This window comes from Cicer arietinum, chromosome 4, assembly GCF_000331145.2.
Source record: "Cicer arietinum cultivar CDC Frontier isolate Library 1 chromosome 4, Cicar.CDCFrontier_v2.0, whole genome shotgun sequence".
NCBI lineage: Eukaryota > Viridiplantae > Streptophyta > Magnoliopsida > Fabales > Fabaceae > Cicer > Cicer arietinum.
Genome location: NC_021163.2, coordinates 53220438 through 53237130, shown reverse-complemented (window position 1 = coordinate 53237130; position 16693 = coordinate 53220438). Strand labels below are relative to the sequence as shown.

Below are 16693 nucleotides of genomic sequence, written 5' to 3'. Positions count from 1 at the left end.
TTTTTCTTTTTTTTTTTTTCCGGTCTGACCTGACTTTGTAAAGTCTGACATGACCTGAAAGCCTGTTTAAAAACCTTATTAACATTAAAACATTTAAATGTTATATTTTACATATCTATATATATTAAATAAAAAATGATTTTTCTGATAAAATGATTTAAAAAAAATGTGAAACAAACATCATTTAAATCCTAAAAAATGATTTTTAGTTTCAAAGAATATATTTTTTCTGGAAATAAATGCATCCATTATTACCTTTCAAACAAATATGGAACGACTATTGAGTGATTGCCTAATTGAACGACTACTGAATATGAAATGATTACTAAATATGAAATGCTACCAAATATGGAACGATTACCGAATATGGAACTGAACAATTGCCTAATTGATAGACTTTAAAATAGGAAATAATATTATTAATAATAATAATAAAAAATAACATCAATAAATAATAAAATATATATATGTCGGTCTGTCAAGTCTAATATGTTTTTTTTATTTATAAATCTAAAGCTGATCTATTAAAATAAATAGACTTTAAAAATAGTATGAACCTAACATTTTTATTAAATATGTCAGACTATGCCATAAGTAAGTAAGTCAGACCATAAACCCCTTATGGATGACCTAACCTATTCTCATCCCTACTAAGAAGACTACCAATTAATTATTGTTGTGGATGATTTTACTGGACTAGGTCATATGATTTTTATTCTCTCAATTTAAAAAAAATTTTATACGTTAAATTGTATTTGTCTCGTATTTAATTTTCTGTCAATTATTTTTACTATGTAAAATTATATTTTTTATTTGACCATTTATATGCACACAAAGAGAAAAATATTTTATATTATTTAGATAATTATCTCTAACTTTTTTCAACACAACCAATTTCTTTATGATATGATCACCCAATTTATTCACTGGAATTCAAAAAAGATGACTTAAATAGTGGAGTTGAAACATTTAATATAGTTCATCTTACTACCTAAAAAGAATATTTTGTTTTAATTATTCCTGGAAAATGTGCCAGCATCGGTGATGGGTTGTGGGTTTAATTACTAATAAGTATTATTTATTCATTAATACACCACAACCTAACTCTTCACTTCTGTATGGAAGTTGTTTGGGTTGGCATATTTGATGTGAATGTAGCTAGAGTGCCAATCAACATCATCAATGAGTTGCAACCAGCAAACTAAGCATTCTCACCCTTCTATTATTCGTTTCTTTAAAGTTATAACTTCAACAACTCTTCAAGATGGAAAGCTTGTAAGTATTACTAAATTTTTACTTTCTCGTTTGTTTTTTTTTTTGTTAGAATTTTCACTTATTGTAGATATATAGAAAGTATTGTTATGTTATAAGTAGTATAGCATGGAAGAATCCGGGTGAGTTTTGGCTTCTCCACTTTTGTGTTTGAAAAATTTTTCATCTGTTTCTTCTCAAGCATGAAATTTGGATTTACATTCTTTTTCTTAATTTTAAGCTGGGCTCTCAATTTGCAATAAATATTTTTGGAACTTATAGTAAAAATATTCAATACTTTAATTGGATATTTTATATTTTTTATATTTCTTTTTTGTTTGAATAAATATATAAAGTTCTTCATTTCTAAAATTATTTGTTTGAATAGAGCAGCAAAAGTAAGTGAAAATAACAAGTAGTTTAAAAATGATTTTTTTTAAAGGCGAGTCAACATTGTAATATATAAGGACAATTTTGTAATTTCAAAATACTATAGGCAACAATTTGAGTTTTTACATTTTATAAGGTAATGAATGAATTTCATTATATATACTAATATATCTTTTAACATAAAGTTCCATTCAATGCAGAGAATTCCAAACAGTTTTACAAAGAAACATGGCAATGATACATCAAATCCAATATTTCTCAAGACTCCAGATGGCAAAAAATGGAAAATATATTTGACAAAAAAAGATGGTGATATTTGGTTTCACAAAGGTTGGATGGAATTTGCTAAACATTATTCACTTGATCATGGTCACATGATGTTCTTTCAATGTGAAGAAAAAGAAACCTCTCAATTTGATGTTCACATATTTGACAAAAGTACCCTTGAAATTGAATATAATGTTCATGGTACTCAACATAACCTTGAACAAAATAGTGACAACAACGTTGAAATTTGGGATAAGCCACCTAATTCATTCGAGAAGTCTAGACTAAAATCACCAATTCTACCATGTTCTCAACCACATAAGAAATTGAAAACTGAAACAAGGGAAGGTGTTGGAACAAGCTCCAATTTACAAACTTTGCCTATGCCTCATGTCCAAGCTAGTGGTATAATTTATTATTATTATTTTTTTTGTTTTCATTTATTCAATGGTGATTTTGAGATCTTATTTTTCATAAACTTCTATCTTTGTTCATTTTTTCTTAGAGGATATGGATGGTGGCACTGAATGCCTAAAAATGGAGCACGAGCAAGAACAATTAATTTATAAAATGAATGAAGCATTAAATAGAGCTAGAAGCTTCAAATCTAAAAATCCTTCTTTCATTATGGTCATCAAACCTTCATATCTTTATTACTATTCCTTGGTGAGTCTTTGATTAATTTGTTTTTATCAATTAATATCTTTTGTTTGAAGCCAAAAAGTATACATAACTAATTGTTCTTTTTCTTTCTTTTTTGATTTTCTTACTTGTAACAAATAATTCAAATATAGTATGTCCCATCACAATTTTCAATAAATTATTTGAAGAAAAAGCAAAGTGATATTCTCCTTCAACTCTTGGATGGGAGGACTTGGCATGCTAGATACTCTTATGGAAAAATTAAAGTTGGATGGAGGAAATTTGTAGAAGATAATAAGTTGGAAAATGGGGATGTGTGTCTTTTTGAGTTGACCAAAAGCCAAGCCCTTACTTTGAAAGTACTTATCTTTCGAGATGAAGAACAACCACATTCTTCTCCACCCAAAGGTAATTGATCAACTAGGTTTTTCTTTCAAATCAACTAAGTTTTTTTTAATTAAATAAATTTTTAGTCAGTATAAAATTTAATTGTTTTGTTTATAGTCTTTATAAAACAATTATTTATTTTTAATTCTAAATAAGTTTTTAGTTTTGTTTTTTGTTCTTTTCTTCGAGTCAATTCATGTTTATCATTCAGATTTTTGACATTTAAACACTCATATTTAATTCATTCAGTTTTTAAAAATTTTAAATTTTTGTGAAATATATTCTTGTAATATTCTAAACATGCATGAAAATAAATTTATATAATAAATATGATTTGACTTAAAAACAGATTAAGACAAACTTGAAATATTTTTTGAAATTAATAAATAATATTTTTATAAAAGATAAAAGTAAAACTTTAAAATTCATAGAGACTTAAATACTTTGTTTGATCTGGAAAATAATGGTTGCTCTTTATTTATTCCCTTTAGAATCATTTCTTGAAGACAAACACATATATGGATAATGAAAGTCAAACTATTTTTACCAAGGAAGGTAAATCTTACTACCTTAGTTCCTTTCCAGTAATTGCCCACTATTTAATGGATTTCTTATATAATATAATTAATTATATTATCCGGTTTTCCTGACAAGTGTTCACCATATAAATATTAAAGAATTAAAAATAGTCGTTAAATATTAGTTCAATTGATAAAATGTAATATTATTAAGTTAATTATATTTTTTCTTAATAATGCATTTGTTATGATGAAAATTCTAGTGTACATTGTCTATCATAGAAAGTGCTTAAAGTTAATTATTGTTGAGACAAAACTCATAATAATCAACGATACTCTTTTAAGATATAATTTGATAGTTTTTTTCATCATTACGATTAGAGCAATTATTTGATAGATGTCGATTTTAAATAAGTTGAATTTTAATCAAAACAATCATTTTTTTTATTTTATCAAATTAACATTGATCGAAATATTGGTTCAACCATCCTTCAAAGAGTACCCAATTAACATTTAATATTTTCGAAGAATATTCTCATTGGACATCATTAGTATCTAAGGTCTCTTTTAAAAGAAAATTGTACTGTGTAGAGTTATATTATTTGAACTTTGAAAAAAAATTTAAAAGAAACAAAAATCTCTTTCCATAGAAGAAATCTTACCTTTGTGTATCCCATGTCATGAAAGAAATTGTAAAGTGAGATTAAAAATACTAAGTGGTTTTGTGGCTATATCACAAGCGGTAACTCAGACGAAGCTGATAAGGTCAACTCAAAATATCCCTCTTTCAAACACAAAATATTGCCAAATCAAAGGGTGCATTCTATCTAATATAAAAATAATACCGTAATAGAAAATTGAAATTAATTGGTAAGACTTTATAAATAATTATGGTTAAGGTCAGATATTTTGAATGATTTAATGATTGTAATTGACTGATATTATAAAGTAAAAAAAACTTTTATAATCATAATATAGATAAATTAAATGTTATAAATTTTGTGTATTATGCTATTGAACAAGTTGTTATACTTTAGATTAACTGTTAAACTTTTACTTTATGCAGCATGTAACCATTACCTTCGTTAGAAAGTACTTGGATAAAAAGGAGCAAAATGTGATGTTACAATTTGATAAATATTTTTTAGAAATTGAAATTATATTTAAGACTGTGGTATGATTATATGGGAAATCTGTGCTTGACAGTTGGTGTGAAGAATTTATGGAGTAAAGTCATTGATCCTTACGAGTATAATTCCTTCATCAATATGTGAATGTACAATTGGCTTGATAGTAACATATTTTCAACAGTTTTGGTTAAGAAAAAGAAAATTACATTTTTTTGGGTGTGACCTGGTATGAATTTGGAACGCTAGGAATGCTGTAGTATTTTCTCACCAAGCTGTATCTATGGTTGTAAATAGGATGGGCTAAATTAGAAGGTTAATATGTGTAAATATGACAAAATATGTCAAAAATATGACTTTATATACATGTTACTTCAATTTTATTTTATAATAATATATTTAAATATGTCAAAAATTAAAGAAGGTTAATATGCGTAAATTACTAAAAGTTGAATATCTAACAAAAATATTAAAATTTAATATAATAGTTATAATAGTAAAAAAATATTTTTCATATTTATTTAAATAGTGTTGTATAATAAGCCTAAAATATTTATTATGTTGTATGTAATATGATCTTTTTAATTAAATAGATTTTTTTTAGAAGTTTTGACCTTGTCTATTTAAAAAAATGTCAGATACGACCTAGACTTGATGTAGATTAGATAGTAAACCTCTGCGGTCGGCCTGCCTTATTTCCACCTCTATCGATTGAAATTTTTTTAAATGTCAAGGAACCAATCTCATTCATTTAGAATCAAAATGTTCATAATATTGTTACTAATCATATAAGTGCACAAACTAAATAATATTGATGTTGTTTGGAGCTCCAAATTGTTTAAAAGTGAATGAGACATACTCATTCTCTTTAAAGTAGGATTTGTTCATATGGTTGTTTTATTAAAGGCTTCTATAATAGATTGTGATATTGCAATTCTGTTGGGGCATAACTTTTGCCTCTCCGGTTGGTTGTCAAATTAGCTTTGGATCTTTTATTGTTATGGGTTATTTTTCAGATTGATTCCAAGTGTGGTAGATTTTGTTCATAAAGCTTCATCTTCGAGTGCTTTTATCCATCATCTTCTTTGTGAAGTGTCATCCATTCCCAACCACCCTCGCTCATTGACGAATCTCGATTAATCACATTTATAGAAAAACAAATCAATGTGCTTTTCTTTCTCTTAATATTTGTCTTTTCCATGATGTTAAAAGTGTTTGTTTACTTCATATTACATCATTAACGTTGATCTTAATGTATTATGATGACATGTAAAAAATGATTATTAATTAATGTTAAATTTTATAGATCTATTTGATATGTATTTTTAATTTATCGGTCGATTTTGAAAAACGTTAGTTAAACACGATATTATTGAATGAATGTAACTCTTCGAATGTAGTTTGATCCCTTCTCATATGCATGAGGATCAATTAGAGTTACTTTGCTTAATAACTCAATATAAATGATAAATTTCACTAATCTAACAGCTAATTATTGATATAATATATTAATAATCAAACACACAAAATTTTATATAAATTCAAAATTTATAGCTATATAATCTATTCATTGATATTTACTCATATTTTTTAAAAGCTTGTTATATGTTCATTTAAAATCATTTAATAAAGTATCAAATAGTTTTAAAATTTTATAAAAATTTGTGAAATTGATCTACTCAATAAGAACTTTTGATTTGACAGTTGAATTAATAACATTCGTATTGATACTGAATTATTAAATGAAACAACTCACTGTAAAGTTAATCCTAGAGTCAACATATGTACGCCGATATAAAAATAGACGTTTGAACCAATAAACATTTGATTCATAATATATAAAAAATTTGATAATTATAAGTTGTAAATGTTAAATGGTAGTAATTATAAATTTTTTTAGTAAGACTTGAAAGTCAGTTTAAAAACCTATTTCATAATTATTTTATAAAAATCTACTAGTCACCGTTTAGGCCTTTGTAAATAAATGAACAAATTAAAATATCATTGAATTTAAGTTCTATTGTGATATCTAATATAATATTTTAGAGTATTAAACATTATATTAAATTACATTTTAATTATATTTTATAATAGTATCTTTAGATATGTAAAACATTGATGTAGAACACTATATTGAAATTTCATAAATATTACAAAATTTATGATTTTTTAAAAAAACTTAATATTTTCATAAAATAAAAATTATTTATATATATTTGATAAAACTAAAATGTTTTATTCTAGTGAAACTTCACAAGGATTCATAGTCCTTAAAGTGACATTGCATCATTGTTACTACCAGACGGTCATACAACTCTACATTAAATATTCCTTTGGAGATTAACAAAGAGTCTATATGTGGTGCTAATAAAAGAGATGACAAGACTAAACTATTTAGACAGACCAAATTGATTATATGAGATGAAACACCAATGATGAACAAATATTGCTTTGAGACAATCGATAGACCAATGTGCGACATAATTCGTTTGATGGAGTATTCAACAAACAAAAACCATTTGGTGGAATTCCAATTTTATTGGGTGTTGATTTTAGACAAATATTGCATGTAGTTCGAAGAGGTTCGAGACGAGAGATACTTGCATTTTGTCAATGTTTCGATCTTATGGAAGTATTGTAAAGTTTTGAGGTTGACGACCAATATGCGGCTACGTTCTTCAGCCATACCCGATGAAGAACGTGATATCAAGAACTTTGCTGATTGTCAAAGAGATGAAAATACAAGTATCAATAAATTTTTAACTGAATTTTTAAATTTTTGGTTCCTTTACAAATACCTTTAAGACTTCAACATCTATTTTATCCCATCGTTAGCCTAGACTATGCCACTAAAAACATTATCTTTAGCACAAATTAGAATCATTACTATTTCATTAACTATGGCGTGACATCAACATACTCATCACAGTTTGTGACCATCTCAATTATCAATCATCACCATTATCATATATTGTTATGTCACACAATGCATTCAAGATTTATCATCATATCATAAAATCTCATCAAATCAAGCATAAACATGAAATTCATTCACCATCCTATATAACAATGATATCCAATATCAAATACCACACAATTATAGAAAAGTAAATCAATCAACACCTTATAAACATTTCTATTTCAAATTTTAATCTCATAATTCTCACATTTTCACATTAATTAATTTATCGCTCAAAGATCTACTGTCGTATGTAGTGAGCTTCTCGGAAATGTGGTTTTTCTGTTCGTTTCACAATATATTATATTCATCAATTCAAATTGTTTCTCATCCCTTACATCTGTTTGACACTTTTGAATGATATAAGGATCAAAATAATTTTTTAGAAACCATGACATATCGACAATGCGCAACAAACAAGTCCAAAAGTATCGACGAATTTGCATAGTCAACCAAACATGGATGATAATTTACGCGGAACATAAAAATCATTGTTACATAATTAATTAAAATATGTTTAAATAATTACAAAATCAAAGAAGGCGCAATTTAGATTTTTTTAAAGGAAGAAGACTAAAACATTTGAGGTTAATTTGAGATTAAAAAATGTTATAATTCAATTATATTTATTTATTTGTTTGTTAAAAGATGGTTATGTTTTAACAGTATTACAATTTTTGTAACAGAAATTAGATGAAATGACTATTTAAAATGAAACAATATTTGCAAGGATGTTAATCAAATAAAAAAATTTACGAAGATCAAAATAAAAAAAAAGTTATAACTGCAAGGACCAAATACATATTTAAACAATAAGAATATTAGAAGTATAAGACGTGAAACAAATTATCAGAAAAGGTCTCACCGGCGTGCTAGATAGTTGACAAGATCTAACTTCAACTTCATAAAAAAATGCAAATGAGTTGTGCTTCTTAAAGGTGTCAGCAAGAGGAATCTAAAAATGATGTCCATTTTTTAAAAGACGAAAGTAATTTCAAAAATATCCCAAAAACAATCTTCCAAGGGATGAAAAACGGTTGTTTACGACTAAATGGAGCCACAATGCGAGGCAAGAAATTGAAGTAGCAATGTCAACTTGCAAGAAATGGGGGTTTGAATTGTAAATTCACCATTTTAAAAATTCATGTTAAAAGCTTAAGAAAATAACTCAAGATTGATCTTGGTTGTGAAAACAGAAAACGGAGAACGTTCTTGGTTTTAACTTGAAAATGGAGAACGCTCTTGGTTGGTTAAAATCGATAATTCAATTTATGTATTTAACTTGATAATCAATCAAACTGAAAGTAAATAGATAAGGGAAGAGATACCACACAAGGATATATCTTTGTTCACCCAACCCGGGTTACATCCAGACCTCATAACCGTGAGATTTTCCATTAAGTGTTTAAAACAAAGAACCTTTTTGATTTTACAACACCTAGCTTAGATCAATCTTGATCTGTTACAAAGTTAAAACATTTCCACCCAGAAAGGAGTTCAATCAAGTCACCTATCAACCTTGATAGGATTTCTTACAATCTACCCAAACTATACTAAACTCTTATAGTTCGAGTTTTACAAGAATGATGAGATTGTTTAGTTAGAATCTGAGAAGGCTCAACACTTATTTGAATTATGATTCTTTGACAGAGACATACACAAGAATGATTCTAGGAATCGAATGGGAAAAATCAGAATTGATTCAATGTATGTGAGTGAAAGAAATTCAAGTATGATTGAAATGAGTAATGAATTGCTTAGTACTTGAAGCTTTGATTTTTTCTTGAGCTTTGACCTTTCTTTTATAGGATTTTAGGATATTTAATAATGGTCAAAAGAACTGTTGGTAGTGCTCTGTTAGTTTTGACCAAAACCAATATATATGAATACAAATATTCTAGCCTTTGAACACTTTGTGAAATCTGTTTGACTGGGTGTTTTTCTTTGTTCTTGATCATATTATTTTTGTGTTTATGATCCTTTATACCTCAAATATATTTGTTGATGATATTGCTTCGATATGAAGATTTGATTATGCCAAAACAACTTGGAGAATGATGACAATCTGCTTGAGAATGATGTTGAAAATTCTGGAGACTGATTATCGTTCTGGAGACTGGTCTGAACATTATGCAGATTGATGTTATCATTCTGGAGATTAATGTTTAACATGTTGGAGAATGATGCTAGCATGCTGAAGATTAATGTTAAAATGCTGGAGATTATTGTCAACATGCTGGAGAATGATCAAAATGTTGTCAAGAATGTTCTTCATTCTTGACAGTTAAGCTGGAAAAGGTTCATATATGTTTGGTCTTGCTAATTCGTGATCTTCTCTCTTTGTGATTCGAGTAGTTTCTTTGAATCCGATCATCTCAGTTTGTTCCTTGCCAAATGCTGATGATATATATGTAAAATCTAGAGGCTAAACTTCTTTTAACTAGTGGAGATTGATTGATTTTGGATTTGTGATGATCATTCATGAAACTGGAGAACATTATCTGTTTTCCCGATTTTGTTAAGAATGTTCTCCATTCTTGTCTTTTCAATTTCTTGCCTTTTTATGCTGATTTCTTTGCTTTGTTAAAATCCTATCTTTAAATTAATACACTCAAAATCACAAATTAACGTAACATTTAGAATCATAATTAGCATTCTTAATTAATTTTTTGTTTGTTTTCAGCAAAATATTAAATTGAGATTTTGTCTCAACAAAAATAAGTTCAATGGTGGATTTTGTCTGAAAAGCCAAGGTTTTGTGCATTCCTGTGGCTAAATGAGAGATCATTTAAGATAGTGTTTGAATGCGGGAGGGGGAGAGACTGCGTTTTGCTTTTAGCGTTGTTGTCATCAATTTTTGTATTATTTTTTTAATTGCAGATGAAGGGATGTAGATATCAGATGTACAGAAGTGCATGAGTAAAACATATAAGGTCCAATACTGGGGAGTCTAATTTGTTTTTAGGCAGAAATGAAGGTGTAATCAACAACTCGCAGGTGTAGCTACAAAAGAAAAGCCCAATTTAATAACAATGATAGGCCGAATAAATATGCAAAAGTAAAAAACAAAGGTGTAATGCATCGACACTAGAGACTTTTTCTCCAAAATATTCATTTTAGCATAATATTATTTTTCCTTAACATAAATAAATAAATAAACAAATATAATTTTAATCACTAAAATAAATATCTATAAAATCACCACATTATAGCAAACACACGTATAAAGAGAATTAATAATAATAGTTATCAACATATATCCTAAAACACTTTAAATATAAAATTAACTCGGTAAAATAGTATTTTAATTAATTAAATAGTCTTTTGTAAAATTTGAGATTTTATAATTCTCTCATCGTTAAAGAAATTTCGTTGTTGAAATTTGTGGTGAACAAATTAATATCAATCTAATCATCCTCAGGATTCAAGCTTAGTCTCCAATAATATAATAAACATTTTAAGACATTAACAACTCCTTTAAACATAATATGCCAACATGATAAGCTAATGTGACACAACAAAGTCCTATGACATGTGTGGTCCTCAAGGAAGTCTTAAGATTAAAAAAAAAATGCATATTTGTAGGGACCAATTATATATTTAAGCTGTTTTTACTTATAGATTCTCTTCACTAAAAATAGTCTTATTCGAAACACGTATATTTAAACTCACAAGAATTAATATTTATTGTGAGAAATTTGAACTATCAATAACAACTATTAAATTTAATGAACACAAGATTAAATTATTAACTAAATATGTTATGTGATTGTATTCCCATCTAATAATTATTATATATTATATACTACAATATCTCTAAATTTATTTTATTTCTATTTTCGTAATGACTTGAATTAAAAACTTCTTATTTTTATATTTTTTTGACTCAAAGATTTTAGTTTTATTAAACCTACGTTTTTATTATTTACCAAAATAAAAATTATTCTTCAAGCATTGTTTTGTTTTAATAAAAATAAATTTGTCTCTTCATCTGTTTCAATTTGTCTCTTCCATCTGAACTAATTTTTTAAGACAAGTAATTCTTGTGGCACATATTAACCAAATGTTGCCCAACTCACCTCTTGGAAGCAAAGAAAATTTCTTATTTTGGTAATCAATAAAAACGCATGGTTAATAAAAATAAAATCTTTGAGTCAAAAAAATATAAATATAAAATCCTAAAATAATCTTATCGCACAAGTACGTGTATGAATTTCTAATTCGAATTATTACGAAAATGGAAAGAAAATAAATTTAGTAGTATCGAAGAGTTATTGGCTGAAGATACAATTCAATATCATCTTTAGTAAATAATTTAAACTTCTGCCTTAAATTAAATCTAATGGTTATTATTGATAATTTTCGTTTCTCACAATAAATATTAATTCTCACCATATATGCTATTTCTCTCCCTCTCTCTATATAATATATATATATATATATATATATATATATATATATATATATTATTTATATATTGTCAGTCAATACTCAATAGTCAATTTTTAAGGGCCAATCTATTGAAAGTTTGTTTAAAAGTCTATGAACTCATTTAATTAGATTTATATTTATGTTATTGGAATATAAAAGTTAGACAAAAATTCAATGCTTTGACTTAAATTGTATTTTATGTAATATTGTATTTGTATCTAATCTTGTGTTAATAACATTATTAATTTTATTATTATTTTCGAAAGTCTACACTAATTGCCATGTAGGCTTTTATAAATAGATGGAGAAGTTAATAGGTTAATCAACTTAAATTTTATTTTGACATCTAATACAGTATTTTAGAGTATTTAATATTATATTAGATCACAATTCAATTATATTTTTTAATAATACCTTTAAATATGTAAAACATTGATGTAGAACACTATGTTAAAATTTCATATATATTACCAAATTAATGATTTAACAAAAAATAAAACTTTATATTTTAATAATAGCATTAATAAAAATTATTTATATTTAATTATATATGCTTGGTAGGACTAAAATTCTTATTTTTTTTTTTCCGGTGAAACTTGACATTTTTAGCTTAGTAGAAATTTAAAAAACCCTTAACTGCCTTATAAGTTAGACTATTATTGATCGATTTGGCCTATTTCTTTCTTTAATCCGTTAAAAAAATTATCATTCACATATTTTACCCAATAACTTGGAGAAAATGTAACAAATGCAAATGCAATTGATATATTGAAAAGGAAAAAATTGATGTATACACCTATATATTCATTATACTCTTTCAGAGATAGAGATTTGCTATGATTTGAGTTTTTGTTTTGACAAAAAAGGCATGATTGTGACTTAGTAGCAGAGAGAGAGAACGTACTAAAGAAACATATTATATTTGGCAAAAAGGAATATTATAGATTCGATATTTGATTTGATTTAAGAGGATATTTCTCAACAAAAAATAAATTTAAACTGAATTCTCCTTGATTGCCGTAGCTATAAATTATCTTATTGATTGATTTTTCCTATCCACCCATTATTTATCCATTGACCAATAAAACCAAAATAAATTGTTGTAAAAAACAAAACCAAAATATAGTGACATTTTTAGGTTATCATTGTTTTGGAACCGTGAGGCACCTATTATAACTTCGTGTGTAATTTTGAATTGATTTATCATACCCTCTTTTTCATTGAAACACTCTACTAAGTTTTGTTCCTTAGAAGATTCAACTATGTCTTCTCAACAATTTGATCATGGTGTCCACTTTTTCAAGGTTATTCTTCAAAAAAGCATTCAAGAAGGAAAACTGGTAACACTTTTTTGTTCTGTTTTTTTTTTTTTAATTTAATTTTTTCACACTCTAAAATTGAATTGCAAAATTAGGATTATAAAGTAGTTGCGGTAATATATAGTTTACAACTTCATATAAATTTACTTAATTGTTTTTGTCACACTTTTAAGGTTACACTAAAATGGCACACATATTAATCATCCATAGCTTTGATGGATGTAGTGTTAAGAAATTGTTTTCTTTATTATTGATATTTTTTGTATTAAAATATATCTTTTGTTATGAAAATCTTTTGATGAGAAATTATTTTTCTTTTATTATTGATATTTTTAGTATTGAAATATGTTTATTGATGAGAAATTGTGATTGTTGGAGTGTAGTTGAACGAGTATATATAGATTATTTTTTTTATATAACTTTAACATAGAAACCACACATATATATAGTTATGAATTTTCTTTTTCTAAGTCTCACTTTCATAACAAAAATGCTCTTTTTTATTTTATTCTTTATTCTTTTTATAAATCATAATAAAATATGATTGTTGTATTAATATTGCATATATGTGACAGAAAGTGCCACAAAGTTTTGTGATGAAGCATTGGCAAGGAATAACAAATCCTATTACTCTAAGGCTTCCAAATATGACTCAATGGGAAGTTTTATGGGAGAAAACTTGTGATTATGATGTTTGTTTTTGCAAAGGTTGGAAAGAATTTGCAAATTATTTATCTTTGAGTGATTCACAATTTGTTGTGTTTAAATACCAAGAAAATTCGCACTTTAATGTGATTGTATTCGATAAATGTGGCTTAGAAATAACATATCCTTTAAGAGAAACTAGTGAAAAATGTGAAGATGTTGATGAAAGTGATTATTCTCTCGAAATAATTGAGGATCCTTCATCGTCGCGGCGTAAAAGACCAAAATCTCCATCATCGTCTTCTAAAATTTATAAGAAGGTGAAAATAATCTCAAAAGAACAAAAGGAATGTAAGCATGAGAAGAGCAAAGTCCTAGCACATGCAAGATTTTATAATTCTAAGCATATGGACAATGGTTGGTTTTTTTTTAATCTTTCTTCTTGTTATGTTTATTTATTTATTTTTCTTCCTTTTTTGTGGTATTGCTAATTAATTATTTTTTTGGTCAATTACTCAATTCAATTGGTGGCAGGAAGTAGCTGCGATAATATTCTTAAGAGAAGTAGAATTTTGCATGAGAAAGTGAAGAATGAATTCAGTTGTGAGAAGGACTTCTTTATATGTGTGATCCACAAGACATACATTGAGAGAGATCTCTTGGTAACAAACTATTTTATTTGATCACTTTCATTAATAATTATTCATTATATTATATAGATGTGAATGTTATGAAAATAGAGCTAGACTTATAATACTCTTTTTAATTTATCCATTGTTCTACAATATTTAAACTCGAACTTTTATGAATAATTTATTTTTAACTAAAATTTATTAATCACTTAAGTTCAATTTATTCGTTAGACTTATAATATTCTAAATATACTTTTAGTTGATGCAAATTAATATATTATTATTTAGTTTTATTATTTGTTTTTAATCTCTTTGAATATACACTTTTGACTTTTGTTTTTAATAAATATATTATTTTTTGTTTTTATCATTGAAAATAACATTGTAGTCTTTAATTAAAGGGACTAAAGTATAATATTCAACATATTATAGCGACCAATTCTATGATGAATAAATTTTGCATGATTAAAAACAAAATACCAAAAATAAAGATTTATTTTTGCAGGAACTATAAAAACAATTTTTTTTTACTACATGTGTAATTTTTTTTTTTGGACTCAAAATGCATGTGTATTGAAAGTTAGCAATTGCATCCATTTAGCCATTTTGTATATGTTTAAGTTATGTTACTGAAATTTTTTTATGTGAAAACCAATAATCAAAAACAGGTCATACCAAGAGATTTTTCAAAAATACATCTACACAGAATGGAAGGAAGAAATGCTACAATTTTTGTTGACCAAAACAGAACATGGAATGTTGACTTGAAGCTCACTAGAAATGATCAATTTACACTTAGTGGTGGTTGGAATAAATTTCGTCATCACAATAATGTGAAATATGGTGATGTTTGTGTTTTCATTCTAAACAAAATCAAAGGAACAGTTTCATTCCAAGTTGTTATTTTCTCTCTAGAAAAGGAAATCACCACTCCCTATTTTGAATGAAGGTAATTTATTTTACACATTCATCCAATCAAATACGTCATTTATCTTCTTAGTTTTTAAAATATTTTACACACATATTTCTAAGATTTATTTTTTTTACTAACATGCACTTCTTTTAGGCCTTTCAAGTTCACAATCCAACTACTTTATCCCCAGATTTTAAAAATAGCAAATTTCACTCCCTTAACTTTATCATTTTTACAAAAATCAGCATCATTTGATTTTGATTGGATTATCATTGATGTTGACTAATTTTTTAACACCTAGACACACACACATGAAATTTAATTTTAAAAAATAAAAATATACTCTCATGTCATTGTTGTTTAGCAAAGAAAATGGATAACATAGAACTTAAGGCCTTACCATCTACATATAAAGTCACTTACATGATTGATCACGATTTGTTGATTGTGTAAACCTTTTTATACTATCAATACATGAAAATTAAATTCTATTACTCATATGATAGTATTGGTTGTTTTAAAAAAAAATATTCATGAATTAATTGTGTTTGTGCAGGGTATAGAAATAAACAACATTAGAAGGTTGGCTTGAATTTGTGAAAGGTTGTGACTAGAAAGAGGGTGATACTTCTCTATTCTCTATTGGAAATAGTCGATGAACAAAACCTTGTAATTGAAGTTACCTTTTATTTCTCGTTTCAAACTATGTATCTGAATATATCTTCGCCTCCGTTTATTGTGTGTGTTGAACCTCATTATAGACTATATGCTTGACAATATCAACCAACTATTAAGATACTTGATTGAGTTGTGATAATAATCTCATAGAGATATAATAATTAGGGAAAGTTGCATTTATCTCCCCTGAGTTACTTTCGATGTCACTAACACTGCCTCTAATTTTAAAAAACACTCAACTCTCCTATACTCATTAAAAAAATTATCTCAATTTTTTTTTCTTCTTTTTCTATGCTTATATTTATTCATGTCATTTATTATATGACAATTTTTGAATTTTCGCTTCAATTTTAAAAGGTATGATAGTGAGTGTCATTTAATGAGATTTTAGGGGAGGAAAATATATTTCCCCTAGTAACTAATATAAATGAAGTAATATGACAAAGAAATAAATAAATAAATAAATAAATAAATAAATAAATAAATAAATAAATAAATAAAAAGTTGAATTTTTTTAGTTTTTAATTAAATAAC

At 26.3% G+C, this 16693-nt stretch overlaps 2 protein-coding genes across 4 annotated transcripts; both read left to right on the top strand.

The window, feature by feature from the left end:
* The first annotated feature begins 1126 nt into the window (after nucleotides 1-1126).
* On the top strand, nucleotides 1127-4891 carry LOC101507403 (B3 domain-containing transcription factor VRN1-like). 2 transcript variants are annotated; one of them, XM_073368014.1, is made up of 6 exons: nucleotides 1127-1275; nucleotides 1842-2313; nucleotides 2414-2574; nucleotides 2703-2958; nucleotides 3429-3492; nucleotides 4522-4891. In XM_073368014.1, the coding sequence occupies exons 1-5, from the start codon at nucleotides 1183-1185 to the stop codon at nucleotides 3461-3463; spliced, it is 1017 nt and encodes a 338-aa protein (XP_073224115.1). In that variant the 5' UTR covers nucleotides 1127-1182; the 3' UTR covers nucleotides 3464-3492; nucleotides 4522-4891. The 2 variants fall into 2 exon arrangements, with proteins under 2 accessions (XP_073224115.1, XP_027189947.2); XM_027334146.2 differs by lacking the exon at nucleotides 3429-3492.
* An 8195-nt stretch (nucleotides 4892-13086) lies between these two features.
* Nucleotides 13087-16236, top strand: LOC101498848 (B3 domain-containing protein LOC_Os12g40080-like). 2 transcript variants are annotated; one of them, XM_004498156.4, is made up of 5 exons: nucleotides 13087-13312; nucleotides 13867-14353; nucleotides 14471-14598; nucleotides 15237-15517; nucleotides 16038-16236. In XM_004498156.4, exons 1-4 carry the CDS (start codon nucleotides 13235-13237, stop codon nucleotides 15513-15515), a joined length of 972 nt encoding a protein of 323 aa, XP_004498213.1. In that variant the 5' UTR covers nucleotides 13087-13234; the 3' UTR covers nucleotides 15516-15517; nucleotides 16038-16236. The 2 variants fall into 2 exon arrangements, with proteins under 2 accessions (XP_004498213.1, XP_012570553.1); XM_012715099.3 differs by having other exon boundaries at nucleotides 14465-14598.
* The last annotated feature ends 457 nt before the right edge of the window (nucleotides 16237-16693 follow it).